Source organism: Bufo bufo, chromosome 6, assembly GCF_905171765.1.
Source record: "Bufo bufo chromosome 6, aBufBuf1.1, whole genome shotgun sequence".
Classification (NCBI taxonomy): Eukaryota; Metazoa; Chordata; class Amphibia; order Anura; family Bufonidae; genus Bufo; species Bufo bufo.
In genome coordinates this window covers 210,122,354-210,143,507 of record NC_053394.1, presented here as the reverse complement: position 1 = coordinate 210,143,507, position 21,154 = coordinate 210,122,354, and the positions used below count along the sequence as shown (strand labels likewise).

The 21,154-nt window shown below is 42.7% G+C and overlaps 1 protein-coding gene across 1 annotated transcript in view; it reads right to left on the bottom strand.

Annotated features, from left to right (window-relative positions):
• LRMDA (leucine rich melanocyte differentiation associated) overlaps positions 1 to 21,154 on the bottom strand; it is a 1,445,047-nt gene that overhangs the window by 574,242 nt on the left and 849,651 nt on the right. The window contains exons 3-4 of the mRNA XM_040436084.1: positions 10,764 to 10,890; positions 2,292 to 2,431 (exon numbers count right to left, since the gene is read on the bottom strand). Coding sequence (XP_040292018.1) covers positions 2,292 to 2,431; positions 10,764 to 10,890 — 267 coding nt within the window. The remainder of the gene's footprint in view (positions 1 to 2,291; positions 2,432 to 10,763; positions 10,891 to 21,154) is intronic.

The following is a 21,154-nucleotide window of genomic DNA, read 5'->3' as shown; positions in this document are numbered from 1 at the left end:
GTAATCCCCTAGCAAGAGGAGAGGGGGATCAAAGAGACTCCCTGACCAGCATAATAGAAAAAACTTTTCCCCAAGGAAAACCCACGGATGGCGGAAGTGGCGGGTCCGACTCCTTTGGTGAGCACGTCTCCATTCCAGACATCATGAGGCCGAGACACTGCTGCTTTGTGCACGGGCTCAGAACAACTCCGGTGTTCGGCTTTTAGCCGGTCAGGATGCCGCAAGCTGCCAGTTTCACGCCGTCCGACGGAAGTGACATCATGAGGAAGCGCCTGAAGCGCCGGGTGCGCAAACCCGGCTTGACCTACTAGAGGTAAGGCTGGAGACGTTGCCCCAGGAGCAGGCTCCATATAAGACCAGAGGGAGTCCTCCCGATCCATCCCCTGCCCAGCGTTAGTACCAGGAGGGCAGGGAAACATAAAGGTAACTGAACCGTAATAGGTAGAAGCTTCATCTCCCTGCATATAGGGAGACTTCTCTCTGCCCTGTCCTCTGTATGGACAGGAAACACTGGTGTTGGTGGTGGGAGGGGGGAATTTAAACCTTTCTCTGTTCCTGCCCCTACAGAGGTCAGGGGTCAATCTCCTTGTATGACGTCGTAATGATGCTATGGAAAACAAGTATGTCAACATTGGTTACGCCATTCCACTAAGGAGTGCATGGTATTACCTACAATTTTATACTCACATCACATTGGTATTGGATTTGACCAGCTCTTCAGAGAAGACAAACAGTTGAGGTACAGACTTTACACTAATAGCTGAAGTCTCTGCTTCTAGCAAACAGGTACAGATCAGATGTTGATCCTTGGCAAATGATAATAATGTGTATATTTAGTGAACTTTCAATCTTTATAGAATTCAGGGGATACCATATCTCCTTATGGAGAGTGCCTAAACAGTGTGAGGAGTCTTATAGGCCAAGCGACACTCCACTGGAATTCTGGGAAGATGTTATGTAAATTAGCTCTTAGCAATCTCTGCCTCTAATGTCAATAGATGTAAACAGCTGTCTGCAGATGAGGTGCTGACTTAATTATTATCCAAGTCATGTCTTAAGGCCTGTGTAAAAGGTCAAACATTGACTTATGGCATAGCTACCTTACATCTGGTGGCTTAGAGGCAGAGCTTGCTAAGAGCTCATTTGAATACCCTCTTCCTACAGTTGCAAATACAAACACAATGTACAGCACTCTGCAAACACAAATAATAAAGTAAACACAATCATGCCACGTGTAATTTCATGTAATCTACTGTGCAAGAACCTATGTAAATCCATTATTCCAGGATAGAGATTTCCATTTTCCCATTTTTTAAATTCATTCTATCACTTTTATTTATTCAATCACTTTTACTCATTTAATCACTGTGGTCATATCAATTCCATATTGATTACACTTAGTCCAGATAATGTCCACCACTACATTAATGTCCTCCTTTCCCCACTAGAATCCTCACACATGGACTGTTGAGAACATATGTCATGTGATCGCAATACCAGCAATCACATAAGTTGTTTCAATAATGCGTCTTTTCCCCAAGACAACGGGTCATGTGATCGTGACACTTGCAATCGCATGACATCATCCACATCCAGCCCAGCCTCCTTGCTTCCTTCTTTCACGTGGGCATCATAGGTTACATGACGCGGAAGTCATGTGACAGCAGTCGGAGCCAGCGTGTCATTCTGGCAGTGATCTACAACCCACAACTGAAGGTACTGAGGAAAAGTGCAAAAAAAATGTAATCATGTCCTACCTAAGAATGACCAGCTAAAAACAATCCCAGATCATCCCTTGCTATGTTACTGACAATTTCCAAATCTGAAAAATGGTCCGATTAGGAGTTTATTGCCATATACCACACAAGAAAGAACTTATTCCTGTAATGTAAGAAGATGCGAAACCTGTTCCCATGTAATGACAACAGACAAGATCCGCATCCCTAAAACAAAGCAGGACTATAGGATCCCTGGGACATTCACGTTTTCTACATCCAATGTTGTGTACCCGATTATCTGCACTAAATGTCTATGTGGGAGAAACAGGACAGAAACTTAAAGCAAGGATGAGGATTAATGAGAAAATTAACATTTTTAGTTGGCTAAACAATTTTGTAGTCCAGGACACAATAAAAAACACATGAAAATAATAATATTAAAAGGCAATTTCAAATCTCAAAAAGCCAGAAGAATCTCAAAAATTGCATGAACTATTAACATTGTAATGCTCTGATGGAATTTATGAAGGTGACAGTGTATGCAGCTACAAGCATAGCCTGAGCACTACTGACCTGTATCTTTGGTAATCGTCTTCATCTTTCTCTGTGCTTACAAGTTCATTTGGACAGGCCTGGTTACCAAGCAAGCTGAGATATTCCAGAGCTGGAGCAGATGTGGCTAATGTGTCCAAAAGGTGCTCTACCTCAGTCAGGTATTTCAGTAAATGTTAAGACAATACGATGATATGATTACATGGTACACTAGACAATTATGTTTCACTATGTTACATTAGGTGTTTTAACCCCTTAGTGACCTGTTTCACCCGGCAGGCTATTCCAGGAGAGGACAGCCTGCTGGAGCTCTCTGGATCCGGTATAGCCAGATTTTACCACAATGCATGCAGTGTTATTTATCCAGTCAAATTCTGGCATATTTGCAGGGTAGCGGCCAGATCTCCGCTGGACACCGTTATAGTCAATGGGGCCGGCAGGCATTGAGGTAACATCCAGCTATAATGAATTCAGAGAGCTCCAGCAGACTGTTCTCTGCCAGAACTGGCTGCTGGAGGGTAGACCACAAGTGTGAAAGAAGCCTTATCCTGTCAGTGGAAAACTGACAGGCAATAGTTTAGGCTGTGTCCTTTGCATGGCTTCATAGGCATTTATGGAATGTATGAGACAGCTGGGGCCCTGCTCTTCCCTGCATGGGAGACCCATGTAGTGCCTAGATTAGAATCCCGTAAAAAGGCAGCAACCTGGCCTAAGACTCCTTAGTGACCACTAAAAAAGGTGTATTGATGGTCTTTAAGGGGTTAAAGTGGTTCTAAGATGTTTGATAGACATGGCTGCCTTCTTTCGAAAACAGACCCACTCTTGACAAGGAGTTGGGTGTAGTATTACAAGGCAGCCCACTATATATCCCATAGATAAGTTCCCTGAACAAAAATGCAGCTATGCTTGACTAATCATACATTGAGGAACAGAAGTATTTGAACATCCTGCGATTTTGCAAGTTCTCCCACTTAGAAATCAAGGACGGGTCTGAAATTCACATTGTAGGTGCATTCCCACTCTGAGAGACAGAATAAAAAACAAAAAAAAGGAAATCACATTTTAAAGAATTTATTTGTCTTGCACTGCTGAACATAAGTATTTGAACACATGAGAAAATGAGTGTTAATATTTGGTACAGAAGCCTTTGTTTGCAATTACAGAGGTCAAACGTTTCCTGTAGTTCTTGACCAGGTTTGCACACACTGCAACAGGGATTTTGGCCAACTCCTCCACACAGATCTCCTCTAGATCTGTCAGGTTTCGGGATGTCGCTGAGCGACACGGAGTGTCAGCTCCCTCCAAAGATGTTCTATTGGATTTACGTCTGGAGACTGGCTAGGCCAATCCTTGGTTATCCTGGCTGTATGCTTCGGGTCGTTGTCATGTTGGAAGACCCAGCCACGACCCATCTTCAACTCTTTGACTGAGGGAAGGAGGTCGTTGCTCAAAATCTCACAATAAATGTCCCCATTCATTCTCTCCTTAATACAGTGCAGTTGTCCTGTCCCCTTCACAGAAAAGCACACCCAAAGCATGATGTTACAACCCCCATGCTTCACAGTAGGGATGGTGTTCTTGGGATACAACTAATCCTTCTTTTTCCTCCAAACACGACAAATTAAGTTTAGACCAAAATTTTCAACTTTGGTCTCATCTGACCACATGACTTTCTCCCATGCCTCCTCTGGATCATCCAGATGGTCATTGAAAACTTCAGACAGGCCTGGACATGTGATGACTTGAGCATGGGAAACTTCCGTGCAATGCATGATTTGAAACCATGACGGCGTAGTGTTCTACCGACAGTGACCTTTGAAACTGTGCTCCCAGCTCTCTTCATGTCATTGACCAGCTCCTCCCTTGTAGTTCCGGACTGATTCCTCACCTTTCTTATCATCAGTGATACCCCACGAGGTGAGATCGTGCATGGAGCCCTAGTCCGAGGGAGACTGACAGTCGTCTTTAGCCTCTTCCATTTTCTAACAATTGCTCCAACAGTTAATCTATTTTCACCAAGCTGCTTGGCAATTGCAAAGTGGGAGAACTTGCAAAATCGCAGCGTGTTTAAATACTTCTGCTCCTCACTGTATAATACCTTTTAAGACTGCCTTACCCTCTGCCAAATAACCATTATAAAAAGTATGAACTACACAGCAGGCCTAGTATGCCCAATAAGAATGAGGTCTTATCAGCTAACACACTTCAGGTCGTGGTGTTGAATTTTCACATAGTGGGGTATAAAAATCTGTAGATGAGTTTGAAATTAAAGGGGCTTTCTAGGAGTATACTTTCATTGCCTATCCTTAGCAGAACTGAGGGGCACAGTGGTCTAGAGTGCACATCAGTCCCTTGATTGTCTATCCATGCATAGACTCATTCATAAATTAGTCTTAGTGTCATGGGTAAGGAAGGTAGAGAGGAAGTGCACCCCCTTAACTGCCACCCTCAACCCTGTCCCTGCCTACTTGCACCACCCGCCCTAGGTGACGAGGCGCAACTGGGCGATGGTCCCTGACCTACATAAGTGCAGAGTAGAGTGAACAGAGACAGAGAGGAAAAGACAGCCAAGGCAGAAGGTGGTACACGAGACGTAGGCAAACGGATAGACAGGAAGGTAGACAAGACATATGTACCCAGTGATGGGAAAGGCAATGGCGGGTCAACTAGCCGAGGTCGGTCTGGGAGGTCACGTCAATACAAGGGAAGAGGCAGGAGACAAATCCGAGAATGAGCCGAGGTCAAATCCGAGAGATAGCGTAAGTACCAAGGGAGCGGGCAAAAGCGAGGTCAGGAAACGAACAATGTCAATACCAGAGGTCAAGTAGGATGATAATAATAATACACACAGTCCAAGAGACAAAATCACAGGCAACCTGTGGCCAGCAGGTTGCCTGTTTAAATAATGGAGGAGAGGGATTATGTGACGTGGCCAGCGTCACATGACCCATCCTCCCTGACTGTAGTCGAGCGCCGAGTGCCCAGCTCGGCGCTCAGCCCCTCCCGGTTCCCATGGCAACGAGGAACGCCGACCGCTCCTGCAGGAGGAGTGCGTCCGGACGTACCACGTCCCCCGTCACCATGGCAACAGAGACCCCGGGAACCAGGAGGCGCAGCCGGACGCCGCGAGCGTCCAGGCTGCAAAGTGATCAGGGAGCATCAAGAGCGCAGGGGAACAGAAGCCCGCCGCCTGCCTCTCGTGACAGTACCCCACGAGGGGCCTCTGGACCCAACAATCACGGACAGGGCTTCTCAGGATGTTCCCAGTGAAACTTATTTAATTAATTATTAATAAAACTTACTTAATTATACAATTAACCTAGAAGCATGCATCCTGGACACAGGTACCCAGGACCTCTCCTCAGGTCCAAAACCTTTCCAGTGGACCAGGTATTGAAAGGCGTTTTTAACCTTTCTAACATCCATGATTCTAGAGATGACAAATTCCTCCTGACCTTCAACCTCCACAGGTGGGGGAGGTTTTTAGAAGGAACCACTGGCGACACATATTTCTTGAGTAAAGACTTATGAAACACAGATTAGCTATGTACAGCTTTCATATCCTGTACTGAAAGTTTCAGTCATACCATACTCTACACTGATCTGTGTCTAGTCATTTCTGTCTTATGCAGTGAGTTTATTGCAATCCATTCCTGTTGCAGTGCATACTCGAGAAGATGCTGCATACTGGTATTTTACCACCAGAGGGCACATGCAGAAACTTATGTAAACACACATTTTGTTTCCCTTTACTTTCACATTTTTAGAAAGTGAATTAGAATTTTTGATTTGTTTTTACTTTATATTTTTATGATAAGAATGTAAGTTAAATAATTAGTTCATAGCTGCTAAGCATTGTTCAAAGTGAGATCTTTGTTTCCTATCTCTTTATGTCTGGTATTTTTGAGTAGGTTTAAAATGGTGTGGCCCAAAATGTGGAGTAAACTCATCTAGTACATTTTTATGTTGAGTAAGGCTTTAATACTTGTAACTGATATTTATTTTACGTACACAGCAACAGCACAATGTGTTATACAGTTGGCAGAAATACAGAACTGAGGAGGGCACATGTCTGACATTAAGGGCTCATGCACACGACCGTGTGCTGGCTGGGCCTGTGCTGTGGACCGCAAATTGCAGTGCAGAGGCAAGGCCAGAAACACCATGGAAGCACTCCATAGTGCTTCCATGGGATTCTGATCAGTGCTTCCACACCGCATCTCCGGGTTTGCGGACCCATTCAATGAATAGTTCCGCATCCATGATGCGGGGTGCACATGGCCGGTGCCCCGTGTGCATGATCCCTAACTCAAGGAGTTTGACAGCATAACAGTAAGGGCTAAACTTGGGGCAATAAAGAACCATCAGCTTTAAAATGCTATTATTGACATGGAAATTTCCATGCTGGAGCATCTTTTCTTAGAACTCTGTGCCGTTCCGCTTCATGGTTATTACCGATGTTGAGCGAATTGAAGTTAACGAACTGGAATTCAATCCGACAGCCTCTCCGCGATCAAATGGATGACGTATGTATTTTTTTTATTTTAACCCCAGATTAACCCCCTGGTAGCCTGAATGTGACTCTCAGATGCTGCGATCAGCATTGAACGCAGCATCTGAGAGGCTAAATGACAGGGACGGCGCGATTGCCGTTCCCCGTCATTGCTCCCGTTCCATAGAATGGAATGCAATTCATTAACAAATAAAAAAATTTGTCGAAGTTCAATGAAGCACCTGAATTGAATTTTTTTAAACTTTGCTCATCACTATTTATTTCTCCTAGACATTTAAAGGACATCTGTCATCAGATTTGTAGCTATGAAACTGGCTGACCTGTTACATGTGCGCTTGGCAGCTGAAGGCATCTGTGTTGGTCCCATGTTCATATGTGCCAGTATTGCTGAGAAAAATTATGTTTTAATATATGGAAAAGGGGTCTCTAAGAGTAACGGGGGCGTTACCATTACACCTAAAGGCTTAGCTCTCTCTGCAACTGCCGTGCCCTCTGCACATTGATTGACAGGACCAGATGTGATGATGTTTACAGTATCTGGTCCTGTCAATCAAAGTGCAGAGGGCGCAGCAGTTTCAGAGAGAGCAGAACTTTTAGGTGTAACAGCAACGCCCCCGTTGCTCCTAGAGGCTCATTTGCATATAATAAAACATAATTTTTCTCAGCAATGCGGACACATATGAACATGGGACCAACACAGATGCCTTCAGCTGCCAAGTGCACATGTAACGGGTCAGCCAGTTTCATAGGTACATATCTGTCGACAGATGCCCTTTAACACCAAATTGATAACTGTTTGTTACCAGTTGGAGTGTGACCCTAGACATCCCGACAAGGTCCAATCAGTGACGATAGTGTCAGAGTGTGCAGGCACATACAACATTGACAAGTAAGACTCAGTTGTCAAATTTTACATATATTTTAGGAGGAATAATGGAAGTACACCAGGGATAATTTTATGACAACTGTCTAAAATGAAAAAGGTCTTTGTGCTTCTTTGTGTTTTTGTATTCTGCTCTTGAAGAAATTAATGTTGCGCTGTCATTGGCTGCTATAGTGTAAACAGACAGTGTTTCATTTACAGTTTTTATAAATCTGCCCCATAGATGCTCCAGAATTATTTCATAGGGAATAAAGTGTTTAAAAAACAGACATGCCTAGCGAGCTGACATGTCCTATTAACACCTTAGGGACCCTTGCCAGTACGTCACAGCTGGACGTTACTTAAGGACCAGGGACGTACATGTACGGCCGTCTGATCGGGCGGATGCAGGAGCCGCGCCCGCCCTGATCAGCGGCACGGACCCGGCAGTCACTGACAGCTGGGTCCCTGCTGCATACGCTGGCATCGGTAGCATAGGTTCCCTCCACATCTCCATCGGGTCCCCGCGCTGCAGCGATGGGGAGCCGATGGCAGAGAAGGCAAGCCAATGGAAGCTTGTGAAATCCAGCCCTTAAGCTGGGTCTCACAGGCAGGCTGTCAGCATAAAAGCTGACAGCCAATGCATTGCAAAACAGGTTGTATTGTAATGCATTGCAGAGGGGATCAGACCCCGGAAGTCCCATAGTGGGACAAAAATAAAAAATAAAGCTATAAAAAGTGTTTTTTCACAATAAAAAAAATAAAGTTTCAAGTAAAAAAAAAAAAAGAATTCCTCAAAAAAACACATAAAATTGTGAAAAAACAAACAAGAAAAAAAAAACATATTGGGAATTGCCGCGTCTATAATGACTGGCTCTATAAAAATATTACATGATCCACCCCCTCACCTGAACGCTGTAGAAAAAAATTAAATAAAAAAAATGTTGTCACCTTAAGGGCAACACCAATCGAACAAAAAGGCATATGCCCCCCAAAATAGGACCAATCAAACCATCACCTCATCCCGCAAAAAATTAGATCCTACATAAAACATTCGCATAAAAAATAAAAAAAACTATGGCTCTCAAAATAGGGAGACATTAAAACATGATTTTTTTTGTTTCAAACTTAAAAAAAATATAAAGTATACATATTAGGTATTGCCGCGTCCGTAAGAACCTGTTGTATAAAAAAATCACATGACCTAACCCCTCAGGTGAACCCTGTAAAAAAAAAAAAGAAAAAATGGTGAAAAAAAGCTATTTTTTGTCACCTTACATCACAAAAAGTGTTATACCAAGCGATCAAAAAGTCATACACACCCCAAAATTATACCATTCAAACTGTCATCTCATTCCACAAAAAGACCCTACCTAAGACAATCGCCCTTAAAATAAAAAAAATATGGCTCTCAGAATATGAAGACTCTAAAGTATTTATTTTTATTTTTTTAAATGCTGTTATTGTGTGAAACTTAAATAAATTAAAAAAGTATACATATTAGGTATTTCCGCATCCGTAAGAACTCGCTGTAGAAAAATATCACATGACCTAACCCCTCAGATGAACACCGTAAAAAAAAAAAAAAACGCTGTAAAAAAACCAATTTTTTTGTCACCTTATATCACAAAAAGTGTAATACCATGCGATCAAAAAGTCATATGCACCTTAAAATAATACCAATCAAACCGTCATCTCATAGCGAAAAAAATTAGCCCCTACATAAGACAGTCGCCAAAAAAAAAAAAAATATGGCTTTCAGAATATAAGACACAAAAAAAAATTTTTTTTTCAAAAATGAAACAAACAACCCCAAAAAATAGTCATATTTGATATTTTCACATCGTAACAACCTGCTGTATAAAAATACCACATGATCTAACCTGTCAGGTGAACATTGTAAAAAACAAAAAATAAAAACGGTGCCAAAACAGCTAATTTTTGTTACCTTGCCTCACAAAAAGTGTAATATAGAGCAACCAAAAATCATATGTACCCTAAAATAGTACCAACAAAACTGCCACCTTATCCCGTAGTTTCCAAAATGGGTTCACTTTTTTGGAGTTTCTACTCTAGGGGTGCATCAGAGGGTCTTCAAATGTGACATGGCAGCTTAAAATTATCTCAATGAAATCTGCCTTCCAAAAACTATATGGCGTTCCTTCCCTTCTGCTCCCTGCCGTGTGCCCGTACAGCAGTTTATGACCACATATGGGGTGTTTCTGTAAACTACAGAATCAGAGTAATACATTTTTCGTTTTTTTCGGCTGTTAACCCTTGCTTTGTTAGCGGAAAAAATGATTAAAATGGAAAATCTGCCAAAAAAGTGAAATTCTAAAATTTCATCTCCATTTTCCATTAATTCTTGGCGAGGCCTCATCCGAGGGGGCTGGCCGGGTTCAGATTTTCCCCGCAGACCCCAGAGGGAGAGAGAAGACCAGGCAGTGTTGCTAAAACAGAGCAGCCACAGAGAGCCTGCCCTGCATGTGCATTCAGTGCAGTGACACAAGGTGCATTGAAAGGGCCAGTGAGAGTCCTGCATGGAGCTTGATTGTTCGCCCTGGGGATTCCAGTTTCCTCCCATACTACAAAGGCATACTGATAGGGAACTTAGATTGTGAGCTCCACTGGAGACAACAAGCAACGATAATGTCTGTAAAGCACTGCGGAATATGTCAATGCCTTATGGGTGAGTAAAATAAAATAAATCTATCTACATTCCTGTGTAACCCCTTCATACATATATGGCGCGCTGATCAGGCGGGCACAGAAGCTGGCTGCCTGAAAACGTTGATGCCGTGGTCAATGCTGACTGCCACATCTATGGGGTTTGCAGAGGGTGTAGGCTTCCTCTGTCTCTCCTTCGACATCTCCCCTCCGAGCTACGATGACAGGGTGGCAATGGTTGGCGTGCCTTGGGGCCTGCCAGCTACAGAGATCTACTGTCATTAGGATACTTACTGAACTCAACACTTTAAGCTAGGCATAAGTGTCTCCAGATTTACAGCATGCAGTCTCAAAGATGCTGAAAAATCTGGAAACTGCAGCCGCTCCTCCCTCAAAGTTATACTGCATTACTATACGGTACGGTACTATAATACAAAGTCTGAAAGGATATCTCATTTTTGTTCAGGGTCAATGTATGCAGGTATGGAAGTAGTGGAAAGATAATATGGTTTCCCAGCTGATTGTTGTCTAGTATTAGTTCTTCCAGACACACAAAACCATCCAGTCCTTCCAGGGATCTGCAGAGAGAAATAGAGAAAAAAAACATAAAGTACAGTACTTAGCACTGGAACATCTAATAGCAGTTAAAGTGAAGCTCCGCCTACAGGAAATGTAACGTGCAGCATCTCTGTAATATATATTACCTGTCTTCACTTATGTTTCCATTAGTTTTTACTGTACACTATAGATAAAATTCATGTTGCTACTGTTAAGTCATAAACAAGTTGCCAATGACAGATGTCAATAGAAAGTTTAATATAATCTCCAAATTGAATACAGTTGTCTAATGCTGGGTATCTAGGTTTCATATTAGAAGTCAGTGACACAACTTTGTAGCTAATATAATAAACAGGAGTGACAAATCGGAAATGCAGATATCGGATTGCAAAAAACGAATGTTAACATTATTACGATCACAGGCATATAACTCTGTCCATATAAGTCATTGTCATCTAAATATTCTATAGGTTCAGAGTGTAATTGAACAAAAGGGAACTTAATGCTCCCAAATTCTGCTATTATTCAGGTGGGCATACAACAGGCAACATGTAAATATTCATTGGTATACACTTAGGGTCCATTCACACGTCCGTGTGAGTTTTGCGAATCCACGGATCCGCAAAACACGGACACCGGCAATGTGCGTTTCGCATTTTGTGGATCGCACATCGCCAGCACTTAATAGAAAATGCCTAATCTTGTCCGCAATTGCGGACAAGAATAGGACATGTTCTATTTTTTTCGGGATCGGAATTGCGGACCTCGGGCAGCACATTGTGCGGCCCCATAGAAATTAATGGGTCTGCAGTTCCGTTCCGCAAAATGCAAAACGGAATTGCGGACGTTTGAATGGAGTCTTACAATGCCAGCTGATTGGCAGGGGTGCTGGGAGTGCCAGGAGTCGGACCTCCACCAATCTGATATCCTAGGATAGGTCATCAATATAAAAAAGCGGACAACCCCGTTAATGCTTTCCTCCTGCCCCAGTCAAGGTGCTGGCTAAGTTGCTGATCAGTCTCCGTAGATGTGCAGTTGTTTCACCTCCTCATCTGAGCTTTGGGGTTGTCTCTTGTAACCAGTGAAGGTGATCTCTTATACCCAGGTACCATACCCTACCTGTCTACCGATTCTGCTCCTTGCAGCCTACTCGACCTTTGAACTGCGACCTGGACTACGCATGTACTCTGTCTGCCCCGACCTTGGAATTGCTATTGGGAATATGCAAGTACTGACTTTGCAATGTGTTCAGACTACGCTTTTTGCTTAAGTCCTTGGTGCTTCACACCAGTGTCTCTGACTCCTGTGGGCCAGCAGCAAACTACACCAGGACTACTCCAGGAGGTAGGGGCCTAGTTGGTTCCCTGCATAGGGTTAAAGGTTGAATACCAGGGAACCACCAGGACAACGTCCTTAGGTAAGTTGGCACAGTGGGTCCACACCCACCCCCTGTTCCAGGGGTCTATTTTAATTGCACTTGAATCACATCTCTTCTCATCCCATATGTGTTACTTACTGCACCTCTGCTTTTTGCCTCAAAATGTCAGGTATCATCAGATACTGCAGAATAGAAGATAAATCCAGCAAGAGAAAAGATTCACCTGAACATTAGTCATAATGTACAAAAAAAAAGAAGAGAAAGAGAAAGTAAGGGTGGGAAAAGGACAATGCCCAAAATGCCAGTGAGATGTATTTGTCAATGTCTGGCATCTCCAAGCACCTAGTCTTTCCTGGACCCAACCTTCATTCCCAAGATAAATAAGGCTGTCACAGTTCACCTTCAATCCCTGGGCACAAATTTAAGATGTCATCCATCATTCATGCCTGAGTAAATATCAGCCACCCATTTCTGTCTGCTCCCCTGCAACATCAATAAATAGAGCATAGGATTTGAGGGTATAATTTGGAGTTTAACTCATTCATATTTGAGCATAACTTACTGGCTATAAATGTTTTCTCTTCCATCTTTGTCTAACCTGTTGCCCACTTCTGGGCTCACACAAGGTCCTCTGGGGCAAGTAGTGCATCATGTCTAGTCAATAGCACATATTTGTGCACTGCAAGGACATAGCATAAATCAACAGTGACAGCAGGAAGGCTCAGAAATAGCCTGACACGCAAGCATTTATAGTAAATAATTCTGAGCAGACCTTCTGCATTAACCAACTGGCCGCCAGATAATCTGGCAAAGTAAGTGGTTAATGTTAACCAGACAGAAGGCATTTTTTATTGAAGTTCAATAGAAGAAATGAATGTGCCTGCATCAAACAAAAGCCAAATATCACACATCGTTGGACGAGAATATTTCAAGGGTTAAAAATAAACAGTGGAATTTGAATTTGGAAAGTGTACTCCTGTAATATTATTAGCTTCTCAGGTAAAGTCAATCATATACCTCAGGAGTTGCTCGAATAAATGTTTTCATTCCAGCAGTCTATTGGACCTAGTGTAATTCTGAAATGTATCAGAAGCCACTGGATGCCCAATTTTCATCTGAAGATCAAAGCAGTAAATACTATTAGTGAAGATAACACAAGGGATTATCAAGCATCCTGTAGTTACGTTATTTCTTTGTGAGCTGGATATCAATACTATTTATATGTTAATATAAAATCTCCATGGCAATATACAAGACTAGAATAATAAATGTTTTGTAGGTGGCCCACTTACATTCAGTTGTTTGATGCATTTTGGGGGAGATCTATCTTAATGCCATGAGTAAGGACGCGGAGGTTGTCTGAAACGCGTAGGTATTTTTGGATCTTTTTGCAACACTTGTTATGTATGGATTTTTTTTGAATAAAGCACCACTTTATGGAATCTGAGATGCTGGACTATTTTCTACTTTAGTTTTCCACCTTTACAAGCAGAGTCCATGCACCACAGATCCTGAGAGCACACGGAAGGGTAAGCTGGCGACAAACCTGGACATTTATCATCCCTGTACACCAGAAAACTGGCATTAAAAAGACTAACTTTTTAAAATGTTATTGTGCAAATAGCATTTTACCCTCCCCACCACCACCACTTTCCAAAAAGGGGGGCATGGCAGAGGTGTGGTATGGTGGTGGGCCATCTGGCAGATTTCTCATCATTTATATAACGTTTGTGGCACAAATGATCTGGTGTAGATTTTTTTCTTGGTGTGCGGTCTGCTGGAGGATGCGCTTAATTTATGGTAGAAAATTCCAGTCTTGATAAATCCCTTTGTGGATTGAAAACTTGTGGCCGAGGACCCACAAGCCAATTATGTTACTATGCTCAGATTATTAAAAAAGTTAAAGGGGTTTGTCGGGGAAGGGGTCCAGTACCAGCGTCTCTTCACTTCTTGGTCCTGGCTTGATGTGACAAAAACACCAGAAAAGACCCATTCAAGTCAATCACAGTGACTGGCAGAGCGGGCCTGTTCTGGCATTTTTAGCTTGTAAAAGGACATCTGTCAGCAGACTTGTACCTATGAAACTGGCTGACCTGTTACATGTGCACTTGGCAGCTGAAGGCATCTGTGTTGGTCCCATGTTCATATGTGCCCGCATTGCTGAAAAAATGAAGTCTTAGGGAGCAAAAGGGGCGCTCCAATTAGACCTAGAGGCTCTACTCTCTCTGCAACTTCAAATCACATTTACACTCCCTGGCCTTGTAAATCAAAGTGCAGAGTGCTCGACAGTTGCTGAGAGTGCTGAGCCTCTAGGAGTAACGGTAACGCCCCTGTTGCTCCTACAGGCTCATTGGCGCATATTAAACCGTAATTTTTCTTAGCACATATGAACATGGGACAAACATAGGTGCCTTCAGCTGCCACCAGATTAGCCAGTTTCATAGGTGCAAATCCCTTTAAGCTGAGACCAAGCAGTGAAGAGCATTGGGAGCAGGATCTTCATCAAAGCAGCAGCAGGGGACTGGTGACGGTGAGAATGGTTCATTTTCAACTCTTTGTGGCCTTTTTTCCCCCAGAAAATCTCTGAACTGGGGACAGGAAGCATAAAGGTAGTATTATGCTTACTTTGCAATTGTTGTTGGCAGTATAATATTAATTATTATAATATCATACATAACTAAAAAGGTTTTCAAGTTTTATGTGAATTGATCATAACAACATTATAACCTTGTAACATATTTTACCATTTGATTCCTTTAAGTTTGCTGCTGGTAAGCCTGTCCAGGTCTAGTTTTGCCCAAGGCTGAGGACACAATTGTATTCAGCCTAGTCTATCCTCTGTGAGCAAAATAGATCTGCAGCACAAAATCTCTTTCTGATAAATGAATTAAAGAAGTAAAGAATGGAAGGGGTAGTCTAAATTGAGATGGGACTAAGTACCAACCACCAGGGGGCCGGTAAATAGTGGAGATGTGCTGTTTTAGTAGCATGGGAGCTACTGAACCAGCATAGCACAGGAATCTTAGGGTAGGGTGATATCATGGCTTGCTGTACTACTCTGTTACTGTAGTTCCCCTTTACTACAATAGGAGTTACTGAAACAGCTGAGTGCTGACCTTCTCTTCTGTTTCCTGGCCCATCTCAGCTTAGTAATGGCAAGATGAGACAACCCCTTTAAGAATATTTGTATGACAGTATAATATGGCAAACAAGTTTCTTTCATAGAAAATCTAGCTTCAAATTACTTTGGATTTAATTACATCAATTTATTGTATAGTGATGTTATGGTGAAGATCTAATATAGGGTAGAATTATCAATAAGGACAGTAAAAAGAAAGCATGAATCCAGATGTGAACATCACCCAACCTCAACACTGATCCCATTCCCCTTCTCTTATTAGTCCTGCTGGGAAATATCCCTATCAAACATTCAATGGCAAGGGCAAACTATCAAAACACATTCATGTTCCTTTTGACTCAAACCGGAATGAACCTTTCGTTTCCACTGTAATTAACCCTATCCTCGTTAAGATAATTATGATCAAGCTCTCTGTCACAGCTAATTTCAAATGATCACTGCTGTTTGGTTACTCTCCGCCCTCATTAGCAGAGGGGAGGAGGATTTGGATAAGCGCTTAAGGTGACAAGGATATCCAACTGTAACAGATAAATATGCAACGTTGTCCAGGACATTTTAAGCTGTGAATGAAATAATAGCACTACCAAGACAACCAAGTCATCTTACATTTACAATGCCAAATTAATGGCCTCCATCTTTTAGTATTCTAAATGTTACACTCATTTACAGTCTTTTAACGTCCTTTGAGACACAAGATTTCAATATATTCCAGTCATGTCATAGGGTGCTACATGTTGACGAATTTCATGTGACTTAACTTTCTGATATCTAACTAAGGGCTCTTTCACACTTGCGTTGTCCGGATCCATCGTGTACTCCATTTGCCGGAATTACACGCCGGATCCGGAAAAACGCGTAAGAACGCATTATTTTTTTATTTCCGGATGCGTCTTTCCGGCTTTTTTGGTAAGAGACTGATCCGGAAATCCTGAAGCCAACATCAAAGTTTTTTTTCTGGATCCGTCGTTGATGTTGGCTTCAGGATTTCCGGATCAGTCTCTTTTCGCGCCAGCCAAGTCCTTCCTACTTCCTGGCGCAGACGCAACTTCCGGATCCGTCGTTGCGTCGTAACAACTGAAGATGTTAGGACGGATCCGGAATAATACATTTCAATGGACTATTATTCCGGATCCATCGATGCGGAAAGTGTTCAGGATTTTTGACCGGAGCAAAAAGCACAGCATGCTGCGGTATTTTCTCTGGCCAAAAAACGTTCCGGTCCTGAACTGAAGACATCCTGATGCATCCTGAACGGATTTCTCTCCATTCAGAATGCATGGGGATAATCCTGATCAGGATTTTTCCGGCATAGAGCCCTGACGACGGAACTCTATGCCGGAAAACAAAAGCGCAAGTGTGAAAGAGCCCTTGAATACTCTGTAATTATTTATTAATCTGCCAGAAGCTGTATGTACAACCTGTACACTTAGACAGGGGCTTTATAGGTGATGCCTGGATCTATTTCTGGAGGGTAATAATATTACAGGTTATAGTAATCTGGAGAAGAGCTATTCTGATTGCCTGATTGGAGTCGGGAAGGAATTGGCTTCTACCTCACTTTTTTTTTTTTTGCCTTCCTCTGGATCAACTTCCAGGATAACAGGCTGAACTGGATGGACAGATGTCTTTTTTCAGCCTTACAAACTACAGTCAGGTGCATAAATATTGGGACATCTACTCAATTCTAACATTTTTGGCTTTATACACCACCACAATGGATTTGAAATGAAACGAATAAGATGTGCTTTAACTGCAGACTGTCAGCTTTAATTTGAGGGTATTTACATCCAAATCAGGTGAACGGTGTAGGAATTACAACAGTTTGCATATGTGCCTCCCACTTGTTAAGGTACCAAAAGTAATGGGATATAATAATCATAAATCAAACTTTCACTTTTTAATACTTGGTTGCAAATCCTTTGCAGACAATTACAGCCTGAAGTCTGGAACGCATAGACATCACCAGACGCTGGGTTTCATCCCTGGTGATGCTCTGCCAGGCCGCTACTGCAACTGTCTTCAGTTCCTGCTTGTTCTTGGGGCATTTTCCCTTCAGTTTTGTCTTCAGCAAGTAAAATGCATGCTCAATCGGATTCAGGTCAGGGGATTGACTTGGCCATTGCATAACATTCCACTTCTTTCCCTTAAAAAACTCTTTGGTTGCTTTTGCAGTATGCTTTGGGTCATTGTCCATCTGCACTGTGGAGCGCTGTCCAATGAGTTCTGAAGCATTTGGCTGAATATGAGCAGATAATATTGCCCAAAACACTTCAGAATTCATCCTGCTGCTTTTGTCAGCAGTCACATCATCAATGAATACAAGAGAACCAGTTCCATTGGCAGCCATACATGCCCACGCCATGACACTACCACCACCATGCTTCACTGATGAGGTGGTATGCTTAGGATCATGAGCAGTTCCTTTCCTTCTCCATATTCTTCTCTTCTCATCACTCTGGTACAAGTTGATCTTGGTCTCATCTGTCCATAGGATGTTGTTCCAGAACTGTGAAGGCTTTTTTAGATGTCGTTTGGCAAACTCTAATCTGGCCTTCCTGTTTTTGAGGCTCACCAATGGTTTACATCTTGTGGTGAACCCTCTGTATTCACTCTGGTGAAGTCTTCTCTTGATTGTTGACTTTGACAGACATACACCTACCTCCTGGAGAGTGTTCTTGACCTGGCCAACTGTTGTGAAGGGTGTTTTCTTCACCAGGAAAAAATAATTGGGTCATCCACCAGTTGTTTTCTGTGGTCTTCCGGGTCTTTTGGTGTTGCTGAGTTCACCAGTGCGTTCCTTCTTTTTAAGAATGTTCCAAACCGTTGTTTTGGCCACGCCTAATGTTTTTGCTACCTCTCTGATGGGTTTTTGGATCTCATCTTGAGAGTTGACAGCAACAGATTCCAAATGCAAATAGCACACTTGAAATGAACTCTGGACCTTTTATGTCCTCATTGTAATTGGAATAATAAGGGAATAACACACACCTGGCCATGGAACAGCTGAGAAGCCAATTGTCGCATTACTTTTGGTCCCTTAACAAGTGGGAGGCACATATGCAAACTGTTGTAATTCCTACACCGTTCACCTGATTTGGATGTAAATACCCTCAAATTAAAGCTGACAGTCTGCAGTTAAAGCACATCTCGTTCACTTCATTTCAAATCTATTGTGGTGGTGTGTAGAGCCAAAAATGTTAGAATTGTGTCAATGTCCCAATATTTATTATGCACATGAGAGGGAGAGGAGGAGGAAAAGGAGGAGGAGGAGGAGGAGGAGGAAAAGGAGGAGGAGGAGGAGGAGGAAAAGGAGGAGGAGGAGGAGGAGGAAAAGGAGGAGGAGGAAAAGGAGGAGGAGGAGGAGGAGGAGGAGGAAGAAAAGGAGGAGGAGGAGGAGGAGGAAAAGGAGGAGGAGGAAAAGGAGGAGGAGGAGGAGGAGGAGGAGGAATAGGAGGAGGAGGAAAAGGAGGAGGAGGAGGAGGAAGAGGAGGAGAAGGAGGAGGAGGAGGAGGAGGAGGAGGAGGAGTCCTACTGCCTATTAGATGATACACAAGAATGGCTCACAATTACCCGTTAAGACCACCCCCCCACCCTCTGCGCCACTTATGGGAGATCTAGTCTTCTGTACTCTATTTTAGAACCAAAGTAGGATCCGAGCGTGGCTCTAGAGAAAGGGGAAACATTCCCTAATACTTTTGGTTGTCTTTTAATCTAACAAGATGAACAAGAGAGCAGATCACATGTACTTGGTGTGAAAGGAGCTTTAGACTAGAAAAGTGGTAAGGGAGTTTTCAGGAACCATGAGGGAGGTGTTTGATATGCACTAAACAGAAATGTTGTATAAAAGCTCTAGAGCTAGACCATGCCTATAGCACAGGCCTCTCACACAGTTAAGCCAGTATTCTCTGCTCTGCACTGATGAGGGGCAATCACCCCGAAACAGCTGTCTGCAGATGAGGTGCTGGCTTATTTAATATCCAAGTCATGTCTAAAGGCTTATTTTAAGAGCTAAACATTGACTTACAGGATAGCTGCCTTACATCTGGTGGCATTAGAGACAGAGCTTGTTAAGAGCTCATTTGCATCCCTTCCCTTATAGTATTAATTGAACGATGCCTGTTGTCACCTCTAGACTGCAGAATTAGAAGGTGGCTGAGCATCTGATTTTCCGATTGCTTCTAATGGGCTTTTCTATCTGCAAAGCTTCAAGGTGGACCAAGGCCATGAATAAGCAAACAAATGGTAAATGGTTTAAATATATCTCTTCACAGTGAAGATTATACACACTGGGGGTCATTTATTAAGACCATCGATTTAGACGACAGTCTTAATACCCAGGCAATGGTGCCGGATGTGCCAAAGTTATGTAGAGGCACAGGCCTCTGCATAACTTTGACAAGAGGTGCAGCCAGCCATGCAACATGATTTAAAAGTATGTCAGCTCCCTGGCTGGTGTAGTTCAAGATCATTTTCCACTACATAAACTGGGGTGAAAAATGATGAATGAGATGGGCTGGCCCACCCTCTTCCCCACCCATGCCACGCCCTCTTCCACACCCATGCCACACACCTTTTTCCACCACCTCGAAAAAGTGGCTTGAGCGGGGGGAAAGTCACAGATTCGGCAGAAAAACTCCTTTCAGACCGTGTCTGTGGCAAAATTACAACAAAAAGTTGTGTACTACGAATAATAAATGACCCCCATTGTTTGCAAACTATTGGATAAACATTTATTCTACAGCACGATTCAATGCATTGTAGAACATTGGCTTGCAGAAATTATGAAGGTGTTAAGTTGTTTTGTAATCCTTAGAATAGCAAGTTGCAGTAATAAGACGCCTGTCAGGTTGCTCACAGATACCTGTCATGCAAAATCCAGACATCCACCAGCACAGCATTTTTGAACTGTTCTCAATATTAGAAGTCACTTGGCCGCTCAAACCTATAGCTACATTTTGTGAGCTCTGTGACAGAAGATAATTAGTTTTGTAGACTGTGGGCTCCTTCTTCTGGTCCCCAGGTTCACCATATGACTGAAGAAGAGAGACAGCAACATAGGCAAAGGTAGGCTGGGTGTGACGAATGAGTTATAGACTGCCAGTAAGGATTCACAGCTCTGTGTGCTGGGAGGTTAATATTCTCACATGTCATTAGGTCTGCTTGCTCCGCTGATGGTTCATTGAATCAGGCAGCAAATTATTCCCTCTCTACAGTAGAGGACACCACACTTCAAAGGGAAGTAGCCTGGGTCAAGACAGCTCTCTGGTTTGATTAATGACTAGAGATCAGTAGAGGTTTCTAGTTGGTAGGAATGTGACTGAAGTTTTTGGCAAGGAAGATATCTTGGCACAAGGTCAGCTCCTGCATAACAACCTTACTGCCGACATTATATCCCCTGTATAACCCACCACCTCTGGAAGGTATTTCTAAGGGAGAAAGCCATTTATCTAAATGTACTTTTAATGTGGATTTGATGTCATCTTGAATTGCATTGCAAGTATTGCTCATATGACAACTATTTTAAAGGGAACCTGTCACCCCTACTATGCTACCCTCACTGAGCATTTCTAAATGTTCATTGTGTTACCCTAACCATATAAATTACACTTTTAATTTCATTTGCAGACGAATTCAATAAGTATTATGCATTTTTGTACTTCCCGCCTTTTATGCAAATTAACATAAGAGTCATATCTTACTTGTGTGACCAGAGAAGAGTCATATTTTCAAGCTCTGACTCATCACAGGTTAATTTGCATATGTATCA